The 24,968-nt window shown below is 45.9% G+C and overlaps 1 protein-coding gene and 1 long non-coding RNA gene across 3 annotated transcripts in view; one reads left to right on the top strand and one right to left on the bottom strand.

The window, feature by feature from the left end:
• Positions 1–20,633, bottom strand: part of RMDN3 (regulator of microtubule dynamics 3) — a 42,769-nt gene extending 22,136 nt beyond the window's left edge. Inside the window, exons 1-4 of one of the 2 annotated variants that reach the window (XM_066608651.1) lie at positions 20,504–20,633; positions 15,861–16,053; positions 15,607–15,772; positions 14,428–14,571 (exon numbers count right to left, since the gene is read on the bottom strand). In XM_066608651.1, the coding sequence (XP_066464748.1) occupies positions 14,428–14,571; positions 15,607–15,772; positions 15,861–16,044 (494 nt within the window). In that variant the 5' untranslated portion in view covers positions 16,045–16,053; positions 20,504–20,633. The remainder of the gene's footprint in view (positions 1–14,427; positions 14,572–15,606; positions 15,773–15,860; positions 16,054–20,503) is intronic. The other variant, XM_066608652.1, reaches the window with a different exon arrangement.
• Positions 913–16,150, top strand: LOC136633144 (uncharacterized). Its single transcript, XR_010793235.1, has 3 exons — positions 913–977; positions 4,760–4,892; positions 15,942–16,150. It is a non-coding gene; the product is annotated as an uncharacterized lncRNA (long non-coding RNA).
• Positions 20,634–24,968: the final 4,335 nt, after the last annotated feature.

Here is a 24,968-nt window from a genome sequence, read left to right as displayed (position 1 = left end):
ACAGAGGCTGCAGCCAATAGCAGAGCTCAGTGATTAAGTACCTTATGTACTTCTTATCATAGTCACACTACCAAATTATCACTGTTTGTATCTGTCTAGATAGACTGTGCTAGTCTGGGGTGCCACTAGTTCACAACACAAAACCCAAAGGGAAAAGATGGGACGGGGGGATAGAGCAGGAGAGAGAAAGCGAGAGACTGACTATCAGACAAGTCTGAACTTACCAGATGAAGGTTTACTGCAGAAAAAAAAAAGTAAAAATGGATCTCACTATTATGTCCTACCACTTAAAGTTTTCTCACAACCACTCTGTCCTTCCAGACTATTGCTGACCCGGACATGTCAACCAATCACTGGCCACAACTACTGATTGGCTGCAGCAGTCACATGTCCTGGTAGGCAGCAACCAGAAAGGACACTGTGGTTGTGAAGCAGTTTTAAGTGGTGGGACAACTATTTAAATTTTTTTTAAAAGTCATTCTGTGTCCAAAGTCATCCCAAGGTGAAACTTGCACTAAAGAGTGACTGCATTTACCTGTATTACATACCGTATTTTTCCGTGTATAAGACGCGCTTTTTTGGAAAATATTTTGCTCAAAAATCATACTGCTTCTTATACACGGGATGCAAGTTTTCGTTGAAAACACTTACATGAATGTCGTCTGCAAGGTACCGCTCACGTTACACTACAGGAGCCGGGAGGCAGAGCAACAGCGCTGGGAAGTAGGGCAGCGAACCGGAGAAGCAGGTATGCCTGCACCCTCACACATACACACAACACACACATATACATTACACACACAGCACATACAACACAGTCTACTCACCAGCCATCTCCTCTCAGCGCTGCCCGGCCGGTCTTCTGTCTCCTGCGCTTGTTCCCCATAGCAACCTGTAAACAGCAACCTCTCGCGAGGCAGCGGGGGTGCTGTAAAGAGCTACAGAGACCTGTCGGGCAGCACGGAGAAGACGGTCCGGTGGGTATAACAGGAACCTATAGCGGGATTTAAACATATAAAACAGTACATGGTACTGTTCTGTTTAAAATCTTTTTTTCTTAATCTTGGGTGGGAAAGTAGGAGGTGCGTCTTATACAAGAAAAACTGATATTTTTGGTATAACTTACCATAAAATCTCTCTCTCGTCACGTTCATTGGGGGACACAGCCAGACCATGGGATATAGCCGCTGCCACTAGGAGGCAACACTAAGCACAAGTGTTAGCTCCTCCCCCTGGCTATATCCCCCCTGTAGGCACTCAGCTAATCAGTCTGTATGCAAGCAGTAGGAGCAGCCAGTGGGAGTACGACCACAAAACAATGCATTTTATCATTATTATATATTTTTACACACCAAACATATAATGTTCTGGACTAATCTTATGCCATCTGTGACTGAAGAACAGAAAGTTCCAGTAACTGCTCTTTAAAGAAAGGGGTGGGTGCTGTGTCCATCAATGAACGTGACGAGAAACAGATTTTACGGTAAGTTATACCAAAAATATCCGTTTCACGTCCGTATCATTGGGGGCCACAGCCAGACCATGGGACGTCCAAAAGCAGTCCCGAAAGAGAATGGGGTGGGCTATTTACAAGAGTGGTCCAGAGCGATCAAAGGACCGCCGCCTGCAAAATCTTCCTGCCGATAGCGGCGTCTGATGATGCCGACGTATGGACCTTATAGAATTTTGAAAATGTATTTAAGGAAGTCCAAGTGGCTGCCTTGTATACCTGTAATGCTGAGGCCCCGTGGCGAACTGCCCAACAGGCCCCCACCGCCCGCGTGGAGTGGGCCGTAATCCAAAATGGCGGCGAGCGCCCTGAGGTGCGGTGTGCCTCCGTTACCAGAGACCGATCCTTTGCGGGGCCCCTCCGGAATCACGAAAAGTGTCTCCGTTCGCCGAACTCTCTGGTTCTCTTTACATATATCTTTAACGCCCTTACTAGGTCCAAGCGGTGCAGTGCTCTCTCCTTCGCATGTACCGGTGTTGGACAAAGGATGGTAAAATAATGTCCTCATTAATATGAAGCGGCGAGACCACCTTCGGGAGAAAATCTGGGACCGGCCTTAGCATCACCTTATCCTGATGAAAAGTCATATAGGGCAGTTCTACTGATAGGGCAGCCAATTCGGAAACTCTTTGAATTGAAGTGATTGCGACTAAGAACACCACCTTCCAAGATAGAAGTCGCAGGGGGACTTCTCTTAGTGGTTCGAATAGGTGAACTAGCATAGCCTCCAACACCAGATTGAGGTCCCCCGTCTGAGTGGGCGGCCTGAACGGCGGTGAAGCATGGGCGACCCCCTGGAGGAACGTCCGCACCGCCAGCCTACTCGCAATTGGCCTCTGAAAGAGTACTGCAAGATCCGAGACCTGGTCTCTTAACGAGCCCAGTTTCAGCCCTGCCTCAAGACCTGTCTGCAAGAATGCCTAGATATTTGCCAGTGAAAATTGCATGGGCTGGATGTGCTGATCCTCACACCAGCCAAAAAACCGTTTCCAGACACTATAGTAAATTCTAGATGAAGCCGGTTTCCTGGCTTGTATCATCGTTTGAACTACCCCCTCCGTGAACCCTTGTCTTTTCAATATTTCGGTCTCAATAGCCATCAAACGTAGCGACCTAGAATCTGGGTGGAAGAGGGGTCCTTGGGACAGTAGATCTTCCCGCTCCGGCAGCTGCCACGGTACGTCGGGCAGAAGTTCCACGATGTTTGCATACCAGCTCCTTCTCGGCCAGTCTGGTGCTATCAGTGTTACTGGCCACCCTTCCCTCTTGATTTTCCCCAACACCCTTGAGATGAGAGGAGAGGGGGAAAAAAATGTAAGGAAGTCTGAAGCCTCCCCATGGAATGGTTAGTGCGTCTGCTGCTGCCGCCTGTGGGTCCTGAGACTAGGCCACGAACGGACGAACATCAAGTCTACGTCCGGGGTGCCCCATTTCTGACAGATCACCTGGAAGACGTCCGGTAACCCCCAATCGCCAGGATACATCGTCTCCCGACAGGGGCAGCAGGGGGCACAGATGTTCGTGGGGCCTGCAGAGCCAGGATACAATCTGTACACCGGTTCCGCCTGACCTCACTGGAGCTTGCATTGCCTAAAGCGCAAACATAGCATTCTGTCCTTCCTATAGCCTTACCGGAACCCTCTGGCCTGGGGGTTGGACATGGCGTTATGCACAGAGAAAAACGGCACATCCCCTACTACAAGCTGGTAACTGCAGGGGGGGGGGGGGTGGGGGGGGAGGGCGGGGGAGATATAGTACAGGGGAGAGCTGCCACCAGGTCTTACCCTGTACCCGACTGTCCTGTCCTAGCTGGAGCTCCTGGGATGTATCAAAGGGTTTCTCCTTAGCGCTCATGAGCAGCATGCTGCCAGCACTCCTCCACCTTGCAAGCAGGTAGGAGCAGTCCCGGACGAGAGCGGCCTCCTCCGTATAGGGAGCCGTTCCTCTTTGGGTCTCCCGAGCCACGGAGAGGGCGTGGCCTAGCGCCGCCAGTGGGCGTGGCCTAACGGGGCCAGTGGGCGTGGGGCCTCGTGACGCAGGCGGGCGTGGCCATTTCAAGCAGAGTTCCAGCAAGCTGCAAGCCTCTCCGCTGTCGGCTCGCGCCGCTGCCACAGGTAGCACCCCCTTGTGTCTTCAGCAGTTTCCTCAAGCCTGGGGACTATGTCTGCTGTCGCTCCCCCAGGGAGCCCATACAACCTCCTGTCCCAAGAGAGTGGGCTGGGAACCATCCAAGGGGTACCTGTCCTGACAGTCGTCCTCACAGAGTCGGTGGGAATCCAAGCTTCCTTCCTCTCCCTCTGTCTGTGCTCCAGCAGTGTCCCCCCCCCCCCCCCCCCCCGTGCTTGCCGTCAACAGGAGGGGAGCTGCTCCAAAAAAGGGGGGAACCCTATCGCTGGCGGGTCAACGACTCCAATGCACAAGGGCAGGGTCGTGCCACCTTTACTACTCAGCTGTGCCCAACTTGCTGCCGCCGTGCCCTGCCATCCCAGACAGGGGTGGGGCACAAGGCAGGATAACAGGGGGGTACCTGACTCCTTCTGATTGCGGCAGCTGTTCTCCACAGACCATGTGAGGGAATCCTCGCTCTCGTCCTCCCTCTCTCTGTCTGTGCTCCGCGCTTGCCGTCACCAGGAGGGGAGCTGCTCCAGAGGGGGGGGGGGGGGGACCCTATCACTGGCGGGCCAACGACTCCAATGCACAAGGGCAGGGTCATGCCACCTTTTCTTCTTTGGGTTGGGCGCAGTAGTGTGGTGGAGACACCACCTTTTGCGCCCTTCCCCGGGAGGACAGGTAAGCCAGGGGAAAAGCCCCCGACTCCCTGGATTTCCGCAAGTGAAGTCTTTCTCCAGACCTAATACTAAACATGTCTGCCTCCTGCAGACACTAAGCTAAAGACTGATTAGCTGAGTGCCTGCAGGGGGAATACAGCCTGGTGGGAGGAGCTAACACTTGTGCTTAGTGTCGCCTCCTAGTGGCAGTGGCTATATCCCATGGTCTGGCTGTGTCCCCCAATGATACGGACGAGAAAATACGGTACTTTAATTATACCAATAAAAACTACATGTTATTCTGCAAAAAAAAACAAAAAAACAACAAGCCCTCACATAGCTCTGTTGACAGAAAAATAAACATGCCCTGGTCCTGCAAAGTCGTAAAAAAACAAAAAAAAAATCTGTCTGTAAAAAACAAAAAATGTTTATATAGGCAATGGAACTGGGCGATTAATTGAATGAAACATTTTTTTTTAAGTGCTCCACGGCAACATCTGCTCATCATGTGTGGGACAGGACACTCCAGGACGAAGGTGCAAGCGGCAGGACTGCTCAAGTAGGCAGAGCTGCAAAGTGTACAGAAAAGATGGGCTACAGCTAATTTGTGTCCAGTAAGTGGAGTGAAAACCATGGTAGTGATAGGCTTAGCATCAAAGGCCCTGCTCCCTCCCCTGTGTAGATGGACATGTGGGCTGCAGCTGTGTAGTGTAGGACTGCAGCTGTGTAGTGTAGGACTGCAGCTGTGTAGTGTAGGACTGCGTTATAGTATAGTGTGTGTGCGCGCTCCTTATCTAAACAGTGGAGGAGACAAGCCGGAGTGTGTCTACAGTGAGATCAGACTGCACTCTCTTTTGTGTGAATTGTACCCCTGACCACTGCACTCTCTGCACAAGGCAGCGCTTGCGCCAGGGAGGGAGTTGCTATGCAGTACATGGAGGGGTGGCTGTGCTAACTGGGAAAGTGCGCCCCCGTGTTTCATGTGTATATCATTTTGATGTCCCTTAGGCCATTCTGTTACATAAAAGGAAATGCATGCACAGCAATTCCCTAATAAGTACCAATATCAGAATTGTCCCATATAATTCTGTAAAATCAGCATATATTCAGGAATTGCTGTGCCTGCATTTGCCTTATCTGAGAAAGAAAAGGTATACTGGTGCTCTTTTAGGCTTGGTTCACACCTGCACCATTTTGGTAGAGAGCCGAACATTGAAAATAACTGAAGTGCTGGTTCCAGCACATGAGCACCAGGCACAGTGACCGAGGGACTCCATTGACTATAATGAGGTCCATTGGGTTTTCATCATGCTGTCTGGCATTTTTCAGGACAAAAAGTAGCATAATGCGCTGCACCATTTTGTCCAGGATTTTGTGCCAGAGGCATTGGTTTTTGTTTTTCTACTTCACTCCAATTTTTTAAAGTTTTTCAGTACATTATATGGTACAATAAATAGCATCACTGAAACTTGTCCCACAAAAAACAAGGCTTCAGACAACTACGTTGATAGATAAATATAAAAAAAAAAAAAAAGAGTCCAGGAACGGGTTCCTCATTTGAGATATAAAATTTGTATAGTTTTGGATTACAGGGCGCATATGGTGACGGTTTTTGTTGGTGTCGGCTTTGGGTCATTTTCTTTTTTTGAGTATATATTTTTATTTTATTCTGTAATTTGTTATTTTTGTAACAATTTTTTTTAAACATTTTATGTCACCCATGACGTTATACAAGACCTCATTCACATAGTTGTTTTTTTTAATTCACACTTTTCCACTGCAGCTTAGCAGCATCCATATGAGGCCCAGTTACAAGGAAAACCCATCCCCCTGTAGTGACATTAGTCACTAATAGAGCTGATCTGGGTATCCCGGGCCCTGCAGCTCTGTTGTGACAGGGAACACACGGCGGTCACGTGATCATCAGGTCGAATAGCAAAAGTAAAACTTCTGCTTTCTTACTGCACTACATAACGTTCACTGAGCGCCATGGAGACTGCAAAGGAGACTGCAGAAACAGTTACAAACCACTTCTGTCTTCTCCTCCGGGGCCTCGGCTGTGTGTGACAGCAGAGGACCTGACCTACAAGTGCAGTAGCAGAGGCTTTAATCCCGTGCTGTATTTTTGCTATCGGACGGGATTAAAGCCCAGGGCCATGCGCCGTAAATTTACTGCACTTGATCCTTAGAGGGTTAAGCTGGAACAAAATTTACTTGAGACGTAAAATTCCAAGTTGACAAAAAAAAAAAGAAGTGTTACTTTTAGGAGTTTTTTTCTAATTTTCATTTTTAGGTCAGAATTACAAATGCAATTTTTGAGAAGACAAAATGCAGGATGGAATACACAAGGACCAGAGAAGAGTCAGTCTTTCCCTCTATTTGAATTTTCTTCTGGCTTTGACCGGAAAAACTGCATCGAAACGTCCCACAAAAAGCGTATCTGTGAATCTAGCCTTAGGCTTTAAATGATTTGCATGGCATTAAAAAGCATCATGGCTTTCCTCCAGAAATAGAGACACATCTGAAAGTTCCTTGAATGGAGCCGAGCTGTAATATCAGACCCAATGCAGAAATAAAAGTTATGCTGTTTCTGGAAAAAGCAGCTATAGATTTTATTTGTTTTTGTTTTTTTTTTTTAATGTAAACTAAACAAAACCACTAGAAAGAGTCCAGTTAAATAGTGTTTGTTTCTGTGTGTGGTTTGGAACATACGGTTTTTTAACAGTGTTCATGTATTGACAATAACCCTTTACAAGTTAAAAAGGCTCCAAAAATGTTCCCTTCCACTTGCCAACCCAGCTCTCTTCTCCAGTGCCGTGGAACCTCAGCACTCTTGCTACCCCTTGCTTAGGTGAATACTATGCCTTCTGTATTATTATTTTAGCACTTTAGGCTAATTTCACACGGGTGAGAGTGATATTGGGCTGTGATTCAATTGCGGACAGGTCGCGGGTCGGACGGCTTCCATTGACTACAATTTAAGCAGTCTGTGTGCGATCCGCACTGAAATGGAGCATGCTGCGATTTTTTTTCTGGACCAAAAGGTCTGCAAATCAAATCTGCATGCCTTATTTTATTTGTGGAAGCCCACGTATCCCTATGGGCATCTTGATTTGTGAAAATCCGCAAATCAGATCTGCCCGTTGACATTGGGCCTAAGTATTGCATAATAATCTATCTATATAAAGCTGAAAGCTCTCACTGACTCACTCACTGACTGACTCCCCAAAAGTTCTCCAACTTCCCGATGTCGTAGAAACATGAAATTTGGCAGAAGCATAGATTATCTCCAAAATAGGAAAAGAAATTGGGTCCCAACTCGATTATTCAATTCTAGCGCAAAATAATTGGCGTCGAAATTTAAAGTACGTAATCTAAATCTCTCACTTCCCAATGTCATAGAAACATGAAATTTGGCATGAGCATTGATTATGTCATAAATAGGAAAAGCTAATGGGTCCCAACTCGATTATTCAATTCTATGCGCAAAAGAATTAGCGTCCAAATTTTACGTACGGAATGTAATTTCTTCACTTTCCGGTGTCATAGAAACGTGAAATTTGGCACGAGCATTGATTATGTCATAAATAGGAAAAGTTAATGGGTCCCAACTCGATTATTCAATTCTATGCGCAAAAGAATTGGCGTCGAAATTTTACGTACATAATCTAAATCTCTCACTTCCCAATGTCATAGAAACATGAAATTTGGCACGAGCATTGATTATGTCATAAATAGGAAAAACTAATGGGTCCCAACTCGATTATTCAATTCTATGCGCAAAAGAATTAGCGTCCAAATTTTACGTACGGAATGTAATTTCTTCACTTTCCGGTGTCATAGAAACGTGAAATTTGGCACGAGCATTGATTATGTCATAAATAGGAAAAGTTAATGGGTCCCAACTCGAATATTCAATTCTAGCGCAAAAGAATTAGCGTCCAAATTTTACGTACGGAATGTAATTTTCTCACTTTCCGGTGTCATAGAAACATGAAATTTGGCACGAGCATTGATTATGTCATAAATAGGAAAAGCTAATGGGTCCCACCTCGATTGTTCAATTCTAAGTGCAAAAGAATTAGCGTCCACATTTTACGTATGGAATCTAATTCTCTCACTTCCTGATGTCATTTTATATAAAGGAAACGTCGCATGGTTACCTCCACGTGGTGTTTTCTGGGTAACACAGAGAACTATGCAAAATGGTGAACATATGTTTTTCCGGTATCTCTAAAGTAACCACGACTTCATAAGATTTCCGTGTGAACACCAGATAAACACCAGTACCAAATTAACTCGGGCGAAGCCGGGTATATAAGCTAGTAGTAGTATAAAAGTAAAAATAAAAGCTATCCCGCGCCTTAGCAGAAAACCAATCTTTTTTTATTCTTATTAAAACAACGCGTTTCAACACGGCATGTGTCTTTTTCAAGTTTATAAACTTATGGTATAAACTTATTTATAAAGTTTATGGTATAAACTTGAAAGACACATGCCGTGTTGAAACGCGTTGTTTTAATAAGAATAAAAAAAGATTGGTTTTCTGCCAAGGCGCGGGATAGCTTTTATTTTTACGTTTATACTCAGTTATCCAGCCGGACCGTGCTTGCAAACACGGTGCAAGGATATCCGAGGACGCCGCTCCAAAAAGAAGCATGGAGAAGCAAGAAACCTGCTGAAGGCTAACGTGGACAACAGGTGCAGAGGGGTTAACTCCTTCACCACCGGATTAACCCTTCTTGCACCTTCATTTAACTATAAAAGCTGTGCTCACTAAAAGCATTTGTGAAAGGTCCGGTTACAATAGCGGACTTGAAACTGTCAGTTTGGCCAATACAACGCTGAACGGCTGTTTCTTTTATATATGTTATGCTCAAGTTCGGATTTGGAAACTACAAACTATGCGTGCTCTGGGATTTTGGTTTTGCTAAAAAGTTGAAAAATGAAACTGTCCAAATGGACCTTAAGGATCATCATATAAAACAAGCAAAGAGAAGTATTAACCTCGCTGCCGTAGCGTCGGCCAAAGAAAACATTCACACTGGTTTGCTTTGGAGCCAAGATATTTGCTTAGGGTTCCATCGTTGTAATTATCTCAAACCTCTATTATTTTCCTCCGGTTCTTTTACCTTTCCTCTGTGAAAGCTGACCGCACAACAAGCAGCCAATCCGTAATAATCTTCATTTTTATATGGTCGCTAAAATACCCAGAAACCCTTTTTAATAGTTAACCTCCCCTTAAAGGCTACATTAGGTCTTCATATTGACCAGAGATCTAGCAGTTGCATAAAAATATCCTACAGCTGCAGAAGTGGAGCAGAGGTGCTGCGGACAGACCGAGACACTAGAGAGAATTCGGATGTGGTTTTAAACTTCAGTGACTGTTCTGTAGGACTTTTCCCCAAGGACCCTAATCTGCTCCCTGTCTAACTCATAACAAATGTCCGCAAACATTGTAGGCCTCCTTACGTTACAGCAGCAGCCTTTATCCATATAAATGAATAAGATTTACGGTGGTTTGCAAAAGTATTCACACCCTGGTGTTGTTTTCTAGTTTAGTTTTGCATTACAACATAGAATGAAAATGGATTTTAAGATTTTAGGTAATAGACCTAACAATATAGTGTAAATCGTTGCAGTGGAATGAAAAAACAAAACAAAAACATTTTGCTTAAAAATAAATAAACTGTAACGTTTTAAGTGTCTATTAGAGATGAGCGAACGTACTCGGTAAGGGCGATTTTGCAATCGAGCACCGCGATTTTCGAGTACTTCACTACTCGGGTGAAAAGTACTTGGGGGCGCTGTGGGGGGGGGGGGGGGGGGTTGCAGAGGGGAGTGGGGGGTAGCAGCGGGGAACAGGGGGGAGCCCTCTCTCCCTCTCCCCCCCACTCCCCTCTGCAACCCCCCGCTCACCCACAGCGCACCCGAGTACTTTTCACCCGAGTAGTGAAGTACTCGAAAATCGTGGTGCTCGATTGCGAAATCACCCTTACCGAGTACGTTCGCTCATCTCTAGTGTCTATGTATTCACCCCTTTTGCTATGTAACCCTGAAATAAGGTCTGGTACAATCAATTAACTTCAGAAGTTGACCAAGGTTCCCGTTTGTGCAATGAAAGGGTCACATGAGGTCATTAAATGCACTTGTTCTGAAAAGCCCCCCTCCCCACCAGAGTCTGTAACACCACAGAGCGAGCAACATGAAGACCAAGGAGTCCTCCAAACAAGTCGGAGACTAAAGTTATGGAGAGGTGTAAATCACAGTTGAGTTATATAAAAATATCCCAAACTTTGAACATCCCACGGAGCTCCATTACATCTTACAAAGAGGGAATTAAAGAAGTTTTCCAGGACCTGACTTGTCCTGAATACAGGTCAGCAATAGTTAATTTGTAATCGGCAGAGGGCTAGTAATTGGGATCCCTTCCGATCAGCTGTTCCCCAGGCCCGCAGTCAGTACAGACAGAGCTAGTAGCAGATTTACGTTTACGTTGCAACAGCTGACTTTTTTCCCCCCAAACTTTCCCGCTTTGTTTCATAGCGGAGTTACGTATAAAAACACAAAGTATTGCGTATGGACGGCGTTTCATACACAGGCAATACACAAGTATAGGGCTCATCAAGAGAAATAGAGCACGCTGCGATCTATTTCTCGTACGTATCGATACACAGCGTCTACACGCACATGTGCATGGATCAATGAAAGTCCATTGACTGTCGTGGCTATGAGCACTAAAACTGTCATTTTTGGACCTCATGGGAAAAGCTACATGCAGGCTCTAATGCAACAAAATGGCCAAATACTTTCACAGGGAAATTTTTGTGGACTGCCACTATGGAGTTGGGAAGGAATTTTTTTCCCCCCAAAATGGGGTAAATTGGCTTCTGCCTTATTGAGGTTTTTTACCATCCTCTGAATCGACAAGGGGGAATGGAGACAGGCTGAACTAGATGGACATTGTCCTTTAACAGCCTAACATAACATATGTTACTATGTTGCCACCATGAGGGGGGTGGGGGGGTGGGGGTTCTCCTAACACGCAGTGTTTCTTGCTCTATCCATATATTACCGGACCAGCTAACCACTACTACAACTCTACATTGTGACAAACTCACCTGACAATACAACATCTGCAAGGGGTTTGAGAGGCTGAACCCAGGGGAAATCAGGTGCAAAGTGCAGCAGCCTTACCTGAAATTGGGTTGTCTTGTTGAGACAACCCCTTTAATTCAACCCTTACTGTAGACATGTGGGATTCTGGTTGCATCGATGCAAATACTCTTTAACTGTAGTGGTAATGGCAGGACAGCATTTACTAGCAAGTCATTTACTGTAAGCTGCCCCACTAATATAACAAAATTAAACCATCAGGAACGATTATTTTAATTTCAATACTGCAATCGGCCTCAGGGGGCATTATACTTCGTTATACTGGAAGAGAAATGTGTGTGTGTAAACGCACTGTAGGGAATGGCACATTAATAAATAGAAAGCATAATATTTTCAGAGAGCTCTTTTAGGCCGCCTGCAGACGGGCGGGTCAGATCCGGCAGCGAGAATTCTCACCGCGGGACCCGACCTGAGCGCCTGCAGAGACAAGTGCGTACTCACCCGCGCCCGGCGGCCCCGGCTCTTTTATGTGCCGGCTGACGGGCAGCCGGTGCATGCGCAGACCGGAGCCGGCGGCTGGGTGAGTGACGTTTCTGTGCGAGGCTCTGCGAGCCCCGCACAAAAATAGGACATGCGGCAGTTTGTTTGCCCCGCGACCAAACCGCGGCCGTCTGCATAGGAGTGCGTATTGTAATGCACTCCTATGCAGGCTTTCAGTGGCGGAAATCCCGTGGGAAATCCCGCCGCGGGATTTCCGTCCGTGTGCAGGCGGCCTTTTTTAGAAAAAAAATTAAGAACTGTCCCCAAAGTAACAGCTTCTTTAGTAATGAAAAAAAGCAATACGCACTCCTGGAAGTATGGCGGATGCCATATGCTAGAGAGATGCTAGTGGGAAACTGCAGAAACTCAGAATACTGGACGGACAGATGTAAAACTGTTCTTCTTTTAAGTTTTATCGTCCATAGAAGCCAGAATATACACTAATTGTCAAAAATGATACTTTCTCTGTGTGATTGTAAAGGCCCTTTTTACATGGGATTAGCTGTGGGGCAAACGATGCCCAACAGTGCAGCCCAGTGATGCTACAAAGGAGCAAGTATCGCTGGCATCGCTGAAAGCACTGGCGGCATGGAGGCGGGGTGGATGGGGAGTGCTCTCCCTCCATTCTTTCCCCACCCGCCTCTATTCACTGTAAGCAGACGGCATTTAAGTACCGAATGACTGCTGTTCCCACTGAACGGTAAGTTGTTCAGTTTTCTGCATGCATTTACACGGAACAACTAACGATCAAAACCCCGCAATGCACAAATCCTGCGTGATTTTGACGCCTGTGTGAAGGCAGCCTGGGGGAATGTTCACATAGTGGATTCTGGCAGAGATTCCACCCCAAAATCCTCATAGTATTAAACTGAATGGGATTCCGTGGCGCTGTCTTCACAGCACAGATTTTCTAATAAAGATTTAAATACCACAATCGGCGAAAAAACTTAAATTAGTGATGTCTCTTTTGAATGCGGATCCGCACAGAATTTGCTTTGGAAATCCTGCACACTGATTTTGCTAATTCCTAAAGGCCAAATCCATGTGTGGATTGTCAGAAGAAAAGATGTGGCTTAGAACCCATTGACTTCTATGGGTGTGTTCACATGCACGTATTTTAGGTGGGCATTTCAGTCACACCAAAAAATTCACAGTATGCTCTACATGCCTGTACATTGGCGCAGGGAAAGAACACATATTGAACTCATTAAACTAATTGGCCTTCTCAGGACACGCAGTGGTTTCATATAAACAGCGCCTCTGCACCCTCGTTCCATGCCCTTCAAGCTATATGACCCAGACATAAAATAAAGTGATTGGAATACCTCCAGCTGTCCTCCTTTCTAAAGGCCAACTTTAGGGCCTATCAGGTACAATCCCCCCAACCCCAATGGATCTAGAACATTCTCCTGATGCAGATTACTGCAGGATATTCTTAACCGAATGCTGGGAGAGGGAGATGTCTAGCTGCTCACTAGGTGGTCAGACCTCATCCATTGCATTAATCGGTCTTTATCAGACTCCTGCTGGCGCTGCGGATCTGGGCTCGGAACATCTGGTGGGAATGCCAGACTATTCAAAACCTTCTGGAATTCCATTTTCCAGTTATATGAGCAAACCACATATACATCAGTAGAGGCTTCCCCCCACCTAGCACTACTCTCCATTATCCCAGGTCCCTTCACCAAGATAAAAAAGGGCCTATAGCAACACTTCCTCACAGCAGCACACTCCACAATCACCCTCCAAGAGCTGAACCATATAATACACATGGAGGAGACGGTGGCCGAAAGTTCTGCCAACCTAATCACCAACGTGAGCTCATGGTTGGCATGGACCGCCTTTCAGGAAACCCCAGAATTCTTAAATTTATTAGAGTGAGAACACGGCAGTGAGCAGTACCCTCCGTAAGATCCCCAATACGTTTCTTAAAATATGCAAAACACATCCACCCATATCAGCCCTTTCCCATCTAATATACACATGCATTTATTAAGCCCCTACGCCCCTTTGGTTTTTTCTTTCCTTTCTTATTTTTCGTCTTCTCTATGCTTCTTTTCCATAACCTGTAAATGTGCAACGCCCTTTCAGCAAAAACGCAGTGCAAATGCATGTGTAAATAGGCATATGCTCGTGTGACACAGGCCTTAGACACAGACTTCTGATGTGGTTTTAGAGGTGAAACATGCAATGCAAAATCCACATTGAATTCTGCCGTGTAAACGTACCCCAAGGTTATGTTCACATGGAAAAATCCACGTTGGATTTTTCCACTTCAAAATTCATGGCAGAATAGCAGATTTACATCAGTAGAACATTAAAAAACTTCCAGCTTTCTTCTTCACCTCTCAGCAGTGCCAAGCTCACACCCCATGCATAAAAGAAACAGCATCCCCGTGAGAGTAAAGTCCGTGACATTTCTCTTTAGCTCAACATATAAGGTAAGTTGCAAAGTAGAAAAGTAAGAACATGGCATCTTCTTATACTACTTACCCCCCTTCACTCTCCACATCAGTCTGTGCGGCCCCAGAACTAGTGGTAAAGTAAATAGAGCTGGAGCCTGTAGAGTCAGTCCTCTCTCGGTGGGGCAGGTACCTACGCCGTCGGCTGGCCCTTTGGTTCTCTTCCAAATGTGACCTGGCAAAATAATACAATTTAATTTCATTGCCTAGTGCCGTAGATTTATGTCCCCCAGTGAAACTAGAGGAAAAATGGAAAATTAGGATCAATAAGGTTAATTAAATTAAGGAACAAAAAGCAGCACAGGTCATATAGGTCATCAACTTTATCGTCGGGGGTTTGTCACTTGAGACCCCAGGTAATTAGCTGATCTTGGGTCAGCAGCTAGTGCAGATGCTACGGGGAGCTGACTGCTTCTTCCTCATTGCAACAGACTGGGTTGGTAATTACAGGCACAGCTTCCAATGAATTTAATCGTTAATGACCCCACTGCAAACAGAGGCGATGGTGGGTGTCAAAGGCCATACATGTAATGGGCGCAGGGAGACCAAATATCCTTCAGCCAAGTGCCTGGAAATGGTTCCAACAGACACATGGGCCTGTAACAAAGGCACCACCTGTCTCTACATGGTGGACAACTGAACAATTGGAGCTGCTGGTGCTTGTTGGACGATCAGACAATCCTCTCTACTGGTGGTCTGTCGAGGGCATCCTGAGCCCAGTTGCCTTGTGTGCCCTTACACATCCACTGGTCCCCAGTTGCTGCAACGGGAACAGAGCTGTAAGCTTCCGAGGATAGGTCATCAATAGTAATGCCCTTTAAGAACATATTTAAACTGAACCGCGAATGATGGGGAAAAAAAAAAGAACTGCAAAAAAAAAAACTTTAACAATCGCCGATTTGCTATATTTTCCCACTGGCAATTAATTTTATTTATAAAAATGTATGTCACCCAAAATGGATCCAATAGCATCCTACAAATAATAAAAGTGATGGCTCCTGGAACGGGTTGAGAGAAAATAAATTGCTTGGTCCTAAAGGCCTAAAATGGGCCACTCCTTAAAAGGGGGTAAAGGATTTACTCCCATCACAGGCATCTATGATCTATACACTGGCTATGCCATAAATCTCAGATATATGTGTCCAATGTAGCTCATGGGCCCTCAGGGTAGAAGTGACAGTTTGAAGTCACCTTGCTCACATTTACCCACCGGAATTCTCCAACTATATCTTCAGCTAGGCCGTGCAGAACGTTCCGTAATGACTCAATCTCTTGCCGTAACTCGGCGATGCTGCTAATGACATAGTCCAGGCGGTTCAACAACTCTAGCTGCTCAGTACGTGATGCGGCTACAATATCTGTGTTGGCCGACAAGGCTAAAATAAAAGACAACACTGTATTATTTTTGCACAACCTTGGGCATTGCATGCTTAGAAACATGTGACGTTACAGAATATGACAAACCTTGTGAATAACTTGGCAATGAAGTACGATCTGTGGTTACTTGGACAGAATATCCATTTTGCTTTCTTGCTTTTTTATTAGGATTCTGATGACGCTGCCGATGCACCATATAAACGACTACCCCAGCCGCCACTCCGGCTACCAGGCCCAAACCAACTTGATAGGAAAGGAGAAATTTCGACATGACTCCTTCCTGGGAAAAAAAGGAATTGCAATTAGAATGAATTGCTTTGTTGCTGTATTTTGTATCCTGATATATTTTAATCGCTTTAAAAAAAAAAATAAAGTAAGAAAATAAATTTCGCACACTTTGCCCTATTTGTATAAAAATTTTTTTTTACAAAAATCCAACATATTTGGATCATCGTATTCGTAACAACCTGTACAATAAATTGAACACACTATTTATTCTGCACTAGCAAAACTAAAAAAAAAAACAAAAACCTGAAAAACAAAGACAAAATTTTGCCTTCCAAACAAATGCAATAAAAGTGACCAAAAAGGCTATATGCACCCCAGAATGGTACCAATAAAAACAGCTCATCACACAAAAAAACAAGGTGTCATAGAGCTCCGTCCGTGGAAAAATTAAAAAAAGCTATGGGACTTTGAATGCAACGATGTAGAAAAAAAATTTTTTCTAAAAAAAAAAGAATTTTTATTGTGCAAAAGTGAAAAATGAAAACTAAAAAACAAAACAAACAAACAATAATATTGGTATTACCGTACCGTATCCTCACTGAGAAAAAAAGGATAAGGTCATTTACGCTGGATGATTAACGCTGTATGCCCAAAATAGACCGTGTCCTTAAGGGGTTAAACGGAACCTGTCACCAAAGTTCATAGGCAGCATGTATCCGGGACAGGTACGCTCACTTGGCCCATATACCTTTTAGGCTTCATTCACACAAGCGTATATCGGCTGCACTTTCACGCCTGGCCATTATACGCTGCCCATCTGATGCATTGGTTTACAATCTATCAGTTCATATGGGTGTATTCCCGCGGCGTAAAAGCGCCCGGCCAAGATGGCGCATACGGAGTGAATTCCAATTGGGCGCTTTTACATCAGCCAGGAAAGATAGTTCAGGAACTAATTTCCTGGCTGGAATAGGTCAGCCACTGCCATAGACTCCTATGTGAGCTACCAGAGAAGGGAGCTAAGCAGCGTGACTGCTAAACTCCCACCCCCTTCACCGCTCTGCCCCTTGCCAGCTGTTTGCAATGGTAGGGGCAGGAGCTATTTGCTAAGCTCCCACACTGTCTCGCTCCCTCTCCGCTCCTTATCGGCTGTCAGCAATGGGAGGGGGCGAGACAGCTAAACTGTCTGCCCGGACAGCAATCCGGGCTCGATGTATATGCGCCAGGCCATCTGAACAGGCGCACAAACTGCAGATTTGCGCACCCATTCATGCCATTTTCGGTCGTGCTGTGGCCGTGACACAGCTGACCGAAAAATGCTACACCCGTGTGAAAAACTGGACCCTGACCAAACAGGCGATTATGCGCCCGCTGACAGCGCCACAATTACACCACTGGCCCCTGTAACTGCAGGCATGGCTCGCGTTGATTTCAAGGACAGCCATACCTGCAGTTACAGGGGCAAAACACTACAGAGGTTGACGCATGGACATCCGTTGCTTCCGCTCCGATCCCTGTTTAATTGTGGCGCTGTCAGCAGGCGCACAATCAGCTGATCGGTTTCTCATTTAGGGTTGCTCCTCCAATTTTTCTAAATTCTTGATTTTCCCTCAACACAGCCGTAGGAGGTGCTTTTGGGGAGACGACTTGTATATAATAAAGATACTATTTATTGTAACATATAAAGGGCTGAAAGGATTTTGAAAGTGAAATGGAAAAAAATGCAGTTGTATTTATGGTGAATTTGCTTTTCCGGCGTACACAACGTCATGTTCACTTTATTCCGTGGGTCGGTACGATTAGGGCAATACCAAATATCTATAGCTTTTTTTTGCTGGACTACTTTAATTTAAAAAAAATTAAATTCCGTTCTGCCCCGCCTTCTGACCAGTGTAATTTTTTTCCTGTGTGAAGGCTTTTTTTGCAGGACAACTTGTAGTTTCTACTGGTACCACTTCTGGGTACATATGACTTTTTAAACACTTTTTTTCTTGGAGACAGGGTACAAAAGCACAATTCTGGTGTAGGGTAGTTTTTTTTCCCCTTACAACGTTCACCATGCAGAAAAAAAATCTAATGCATTATTTTAATAGATGGCGTTTTACGAACATGTTGATATCAAGTATGGTTATTTTTTTGTTTGAATTTTTTTAATTTAAGTTTTGCAAAAAATAAAAGCTAATAATTAAACATCTTTATTTTCACTTTATCATTTTATTTTCAGTCCGCATAGAGGACTTGAACCATCATTCGTTTGATTGCTTATACAATCTATATTGTGTTTCTGCAGGCATTCTTTTTAAGCTCTGCCACAGGCACGGCTTAATAGTCAAACATGCATTGCAGCCCTGAGGGACTTCACAAGGCACGAGGTATGAATGGCTGCGTGTAATCTTGCTGCAGGCAGACCACTCAGGTGACAGAGCGATCATTTCTGCATCACCTGACCAGAGGCTCGGCGCTCGCTGGAGGCTGCCGGGGGCGCTGACAGGACAAGCATTGTGAAGTGAGTGAGGCGAGTGCTCTATCTGCTGAAGTCAGCTGCGCAAATGCAGCTGATTTTGAGTCAAAATCCGCACTTCTTCAGTTTACGGACTAGTGAGGGTCTCAGCTCTGGGACCCCACAGATGAAAGCTTCTCAGGTTACCATGACACGTAAAAAGTTTTGTTAAAGTTTAATGATGTTTTAAAGGCGACAGTCACACAGTGCTGCTGTCTGACGGGTATTTTATGCCGCACAGGAAAAGCGGCATGAGTTTTGGCGTGGTACCACAGCTGGCTCACATCACGTCCTGAAAGGGGTTTTAGCATTAAAAAAAAAAAAAAAGACTTTAGCCAAAAGTAACTTACTCCCTGCTGCCACCAATTCCTTCATGTATCCCAATCTTCCATTTTGCTCCATTTCCTAGATTCCAACGCTGGTCACATGACCTACAGCAGAGCGTTTTTGCAATTTACACCATGACGTTGTGTACTGGGGTCACTATTACTACTGGGCCCACTATGGAGGGCACTATTATTACTGGGGTCACTGTTACTACTAATTATTACTGGGGTCACTATTACTACTAGTCCTACTATGGGGGCATTTTACTACTGAATCACTATTAATACTAGGGTCACTACGGGGAGGCACTATTAATACTGGGGTCGCTACGGGGAGGCACTATTAATACTGCGGTCGCTACGGCGAGGCACTATTAATACTGCGGTCGCTACGGCGAGGCACTATTAATACTGCGGTCGCTACGGCGAGGCACTATTAATACTGCGGTCGCTACGGCGAGGCACTATTAATACTGCGGTCGCTACGGCGAGGCACTATTAATACTGCGGTCGCTACGGCGAGGCACTATTAATACTGCGGTCGCTACGGCGAGGCACTATTAATACTGCGGTCGCTACGGCGAGGCACTATTAATACTGCGGTCGCTACGGCGAGGCACTATTAATACTGCGGTCGCTACGGCGAGGCACTATTAATACTGCGGTCGCTACGGCGAGGCACTATTAATACTGCGGTCGCTACGGCGAGGCACTATTAATACTGCGGTCGCTACGGCGAGGCACTATTAATACTGGGGGCGCTACGGCGAGGCACTATTAATACTGGGGGCGCTACGGCGAGGCACTATTAATACTGGGGTCCCTACGGCGAGGCACTTGATACTGGGGTCCCTACGGCGAGGCACTTGATACTGGGGTCCCTACGGCGAGGCACTTGATACTGGGGTCCCTACGGCGAGGCACTTGATACTGGGGTCCCTACGGCGAGGCACTTGATACTGGGGTCCCTACGGCGAGGCACTTGATACTGGGGTCCCTACGGCGAGGCACTTGATACTGGGGTCACTATTACTACTGAAACCACTATTACTAGTGTAACTATGGGGATCACTATGGAGGGCACGAATATTACTAGGCCTACAACAGGGAGCACTATTATTATTGGGGCACTTTTAGTACGGGGGCCACATTGGACGGCACTATTACTACTAGGCCCACTGCAGGGGGACCATTACTACTGGGGCCACTCTAGGGTCACTAACGGTCAGGTTCACATGGGCATAAGTTTATTTCGGTTGCGCAAATACATAACGGATTTGTCCGACCAAAAATCGCTTATGCCCATGATTTCTGGACGTATACAAAAAAAACAGAGCCCAGAGTCATTAAAATGGTGCACAAGTACACCGTGTAATACGCGCCAAAACAGACCGCGTCACCAATATGACGCAATCAACATGACAAAATAAGCTAATGTGAACAAAACCATTGAAAAACTGCAGGTCACACCCGGCTGCTGTTCTGTGACCGAGCCCTAACTGTGCAGTGCAGCATTACAGCCTGCCACCCTGTGGCCGGAGGACTCTGACCCCTGACCTACAGGTAGCACTACAACGTGCCCAGCACAGCGGAGGCACGCCCCCTGCAGCGGACATGTGGAAGTGCAGCACCTTATTTATTCCCCATCCTACGGAGTCAGAAGTGCTATTATTTACCAGCTTCTTCCTGCAGCTGAGAGATTACCGGCGTCACGTCACTGCCGTATTGCGAGCCCGGCCCCGAATAGCGGTGCCAGCCACGGACCAAAGGTCGGCGAAGATGCTGGAGGACCTGTTTAACGTCACGGTCATGTGACGAGTCACGTGTAGGGGCGGAGTCTGGCTGCTGCTCCGGCTGTGATCCCATAGGTGATGAGTTCTATAGACTGAGCATGAGGAGTGATGGTGAAGCCAAGGGCCACATCAGCCTTGGCTCCTACCACCGGATTAGGATTGCGGATTCTGCAATCGCTATCCGTGCGGACGATCCGTGGTAAAACGCGGGCATTGAAAGGCATGCATTTTCACTTTTTCGTTCACACAGTGGAAGAAAAATCGCAGCATGTTCTATCTGGCTGCGGAATCCGTAGCTGAACGTCCCTGCAGAGAGGTTATTAGCGCAACAGGACGTATACTTACGCCCTGGGGATAGCGCAAGATCAGAAGGGATCCCGCGCTATCCCACAGTGGAAGCCGCCTGTCACCAATAGCCGACCTCCCATTTCATCAGTGGGGGTGCCCCGGAGCAGCGACGCCCGCTGTTAACCCCATTCCTGGCGCGATCTATGTAGATCGCAGCATGTAAAGGGTTCACAGAGGGAGCGTGACATCGTCAGACCCCCACAATGTAATCACGGAAAGCCCGACGGGTTGCCATGGCAACAGGACGCCAGCTACAGGCATCCTGCAAGTGCCTGTGATCGCTATAACAAGCGATAAGGCATTGCAAGAGAGAAGACCTGCAATGCCTTATCATAGCGATCATCGGTGCTGTGGTGAAAGTCCCCACAAATCGTATAAAAAAAGATAAAAATAATGTACAAAAAAGAAAAATGCAAAAAAAACCTTTAAAAACATCCCCCCCCCACCTATTAGTATAAAAAAAAGTAAAAAAATTAAAATCCCACATATTTGGTAGCTTTATATAGGTATCGACTCAAACAACAAATTAAACACACTTGTTATTCTGCATGGCAAAAAGCGTTAAAAGAAAAAACAGGCAAAATGCTTATTTTTTTCATTTTGCCTCCCAAAAAACGCAATAAGGGCTTCTTTACACGTCATGCCGAGTGGTTTGCAATGGGAGTGGGTGGGGCTAAGCCCCCGCCCCTTGTCCATAGCCAGCAATGAGAGTGGGCGGGACATAGCAGAGCTTATCTCCGCCCCCACCCATTGCAAACGCTGGACTGGAGAAGAGAGGCAGAGAGTCGGTAAGGGGGGGGGGGGGGGGGACAGGACTGCTTAGATGGAAGTGTATATGGGCCGGCCGATATACGCTTGTGGGAATAAGCCTTTAAAGTGATCAAAAACCCCTAAAAACTACAGCTCGTCTCACAAAAAACAAGCCCTCAGAGGGTTTTGATTGCGGAAAAGTGGAAAAACCTAAAAAAAAAAATAATAATAATTTTGGTACTGCTGTAACCGTACCGATCCGCAGAAAAGATGTATTGTGTCATTTATGCTGCATGATTAACGCTGTAAAAAAAAATAAAATCTTTGGCAGAATTGATGTGTTTTTTCTCCCTGCTATCATAAAAAATTCATAAAAGTTTCACAATACAGTCTATGTACATAAAAATGGCACCAATAAAAACTACAACTTGCCACGCAAAAAAACAAGCAGTTATACGCGTTAGAAAACACGACGCATAAAGTCACAATAAAACGTGCGAACGTCTGTGTGAGAGCGGCCTCATGGTTGTCTTCAAAGGGCTGATGGTATTTATATAGTAAGGGCTCGTTCACATGAGCGGATTTGCGCAGCATATTACAGACAGCGGATAGAACCCATTGGGTTCACATGCGCATATTTTTTCACGTGATGTGCGATTGCATTAAAAAATTCACAGCATGATATATTGGTGCGTATTACACAGCTATAATTGGCCACTGAAGTGAATGGGTGGATGGAAATACACAGTGAGTACGCAGGACACCTCTGTATTCACTGTGTATTTGCTCACCTTTTCCATGAGCCTGTCTGCGTTTTTTTTTGTGTGCGCGCAAATACGCAGTGTATTTTTGCTCATAAAAATACGATAAAGCGACCAAAAGATGCATAAGCAATTTTTTATTGTCACGCAGATATGCTGTGTGAGCAAACCTTAATAGTGCCCCCATAGTGGCTGCAGCAATAATAGTGATCCCCATAGTGGTCCCAGTAATAATAGTGACCCCTCATAGTGGCCCCAGTAGTAATAGTGACCCCCATAGTATCCCCAGTAATAATAGTGACCCCCATAGTGACTCCAGTAATTTTTGTGATTCTTATGGTGGCCCCAGTAGTTTTAGCGGACCCCATAGTAGTCACAGTTATAATAGTGGCCCCAGTAGTAACAGTGACCTGCATAGTAGCCACAGTAGTAATAGTGACCTCACAGTGGCTGCAGTAGTAATAGTGTCCCTCCATAGTAGCCCCATTAGTGATAGCGACTCCCATAGCGGCCTCAGTAGTAATAGTGTCCCCCATAGTAGCCACAGTAGTAATAGTGACCTCACAGTGGCTTCAGTAGTAATAGTATCCCCCATAGTAGCCCCAGTAGTAATAGTGTCATAGTGGCCCCAGCAGTAATAGTCACCCCCCCATACTTGCCCTAGTAGTAATAGTGGCCCTAGTAGTAATAGTGAACCCCATAGTGACTCCAGTAATATTAGTGCCCCCTATATTGGCTCCAGTAGTTATAGTGACGCCCGTAGTGACTCCAGTAATATTATTGACCCCTATAGTGGCCCCAGTAGTAATAGTGACCCCCACAGTAGCCCTAGTAGTAATAATGACCCCACAGTGGTTGCAGTAGTAACAGTGTCCCCCATAGTAGCCTCAGTAGTGATAGTGACCCGCATAGTGGCCCTAGTAGTAATAGTGACCCCACAGTGGCTGCAGCAGTAATAGTGTGCACCATAATAGCCCCAGTAGTGATAGTGATTCCCATGGTGGCCTCAGTAGTAATAGTGTCCCCCATAGTAGCTCCAGTAGTGATAGTGTTCCAGTGGCCCTAGTAGTAATAGTAACCCCCCCCCATAGTGGCCATAGTAGTAATAGTAACCCCCATAGTGACTCCAGTAATATTAGTGACCCATATAGTGGCCCCAGTAGTTATAGTGACCTCCGTAGTGACTCCTGTAATATTATTAACCCCTATAGTGGCCCCAGTAGTAATAGTGACCCAAGTAGTGAGTCCAGTAATATTAGTGTCCGATAAAGTGGCCCAAGTAGGTATAGTGACCACCGTAGTGACTCCAGTAATATTAGCGGCCCCAGTAGTTATAGTGACCCCCGTAGTGACTCCTGTAATATTATTAACCCCTATAGTGGCCCCAGTAGTAATAGTGACCCAAGTAGTGAGTCCAGTAATATTAGTGTCCGATAAAGTGGCCCAAGTAGGTATAGTGACCACCGTAGTGACTCCAGTAATATTAGCGGCCCCAGTAGTTATAGTGACCCCCGTAGTGACTCCTGTAATATTATTAACCCCTAGAGTGGCCCCCAATAGTAATAGTGACCCGAGTAGTGAGTCCAGTAATATTAGTGTCCGATATAGTGGCCCCAGTAGTTAAAGTGACCACCGTAGTGACTCCAGTAATATTAGTGGCCCCGGTAGTTATAGTGACCCCCGTAGTGACTCCTGTCATATTATTAACCCCTATAGTGGCCCCAGTAGTTCTAGTGACCACCGTAGTGACTCCAGTAATATTAGTGACTCTGTTTACCATCCATGATGTGTACTTTTGAGCAATGAATAGTTTTATCAGTCTCACTATTTAATTGTTTAGTGATAGATATTGTGCTCACCAACATGGGACACCTCACACCGGATCGTGTGCACGTTGCACGTGGTACGATGCTGCTGCTGGCCTCATTAAAAACAATGGGTGATGCAAGGGAATGCCCGAAGATAGGACATTCCACGATTTTTTTCCAGCACCGTGATGCAATGCAAGAAACCATCGCTCATGTATATGACCCCATCCAAAAGAATAGGGTTCATATTTGTGCGTCTCACAACGCATAAATCTCGTGCAAATTTCTCGACCCGTGTAATGCCGGCCTCGAAGTTCTTTTAGACATATCGATTAGGCTGGGTTCACACAGGGCGGATTTGCCGCGGATTTGCCACGTGGAATTTCGCCGCGGCAATTCCGCCCGGGGCCGCTAATCTCGGGATTAGCCAGCCATGTGGACGAGATTTCTCAGAAATCTCGTCCACACAGGACGGCCAATCCGCTGCGGTAAGTCCGGCTAAAACCGCGGCTGCCCAGACGAATTCCACATGCAAAAAAACAAATTGCAGCATGTTCTATCTTGGCGCGTTTTACACACACATACACGCCAAGACAGTGCATGGCAATTGGCACGCAGCAAGTACATATGTCATTGCATACTTGCTGTGTGCTTGCGTGTGGTACACCCTGTGAGCCTGGC

This window comes from Eleutherodactylus coqui, chromosome 6 (assembly GCF_035609145.1).
Source record: "Eleutherodactylus coqui strain aEleCoq1 chromosome 6, aEleCoq1.hap1, whole genome shotgun sequence".
NCBI classification, from domain to species: Eukaryota; Metazoa; Chordata; class Amphibia; order Anura; family Eleutherodactylidae; genus Eleutherodactylus; species Eleutherodactylus coqui.
Note: the sequence above shows the minus strand (reverse complement) of the source record. Positions and strands in the feature narration are given on the sequence as shown.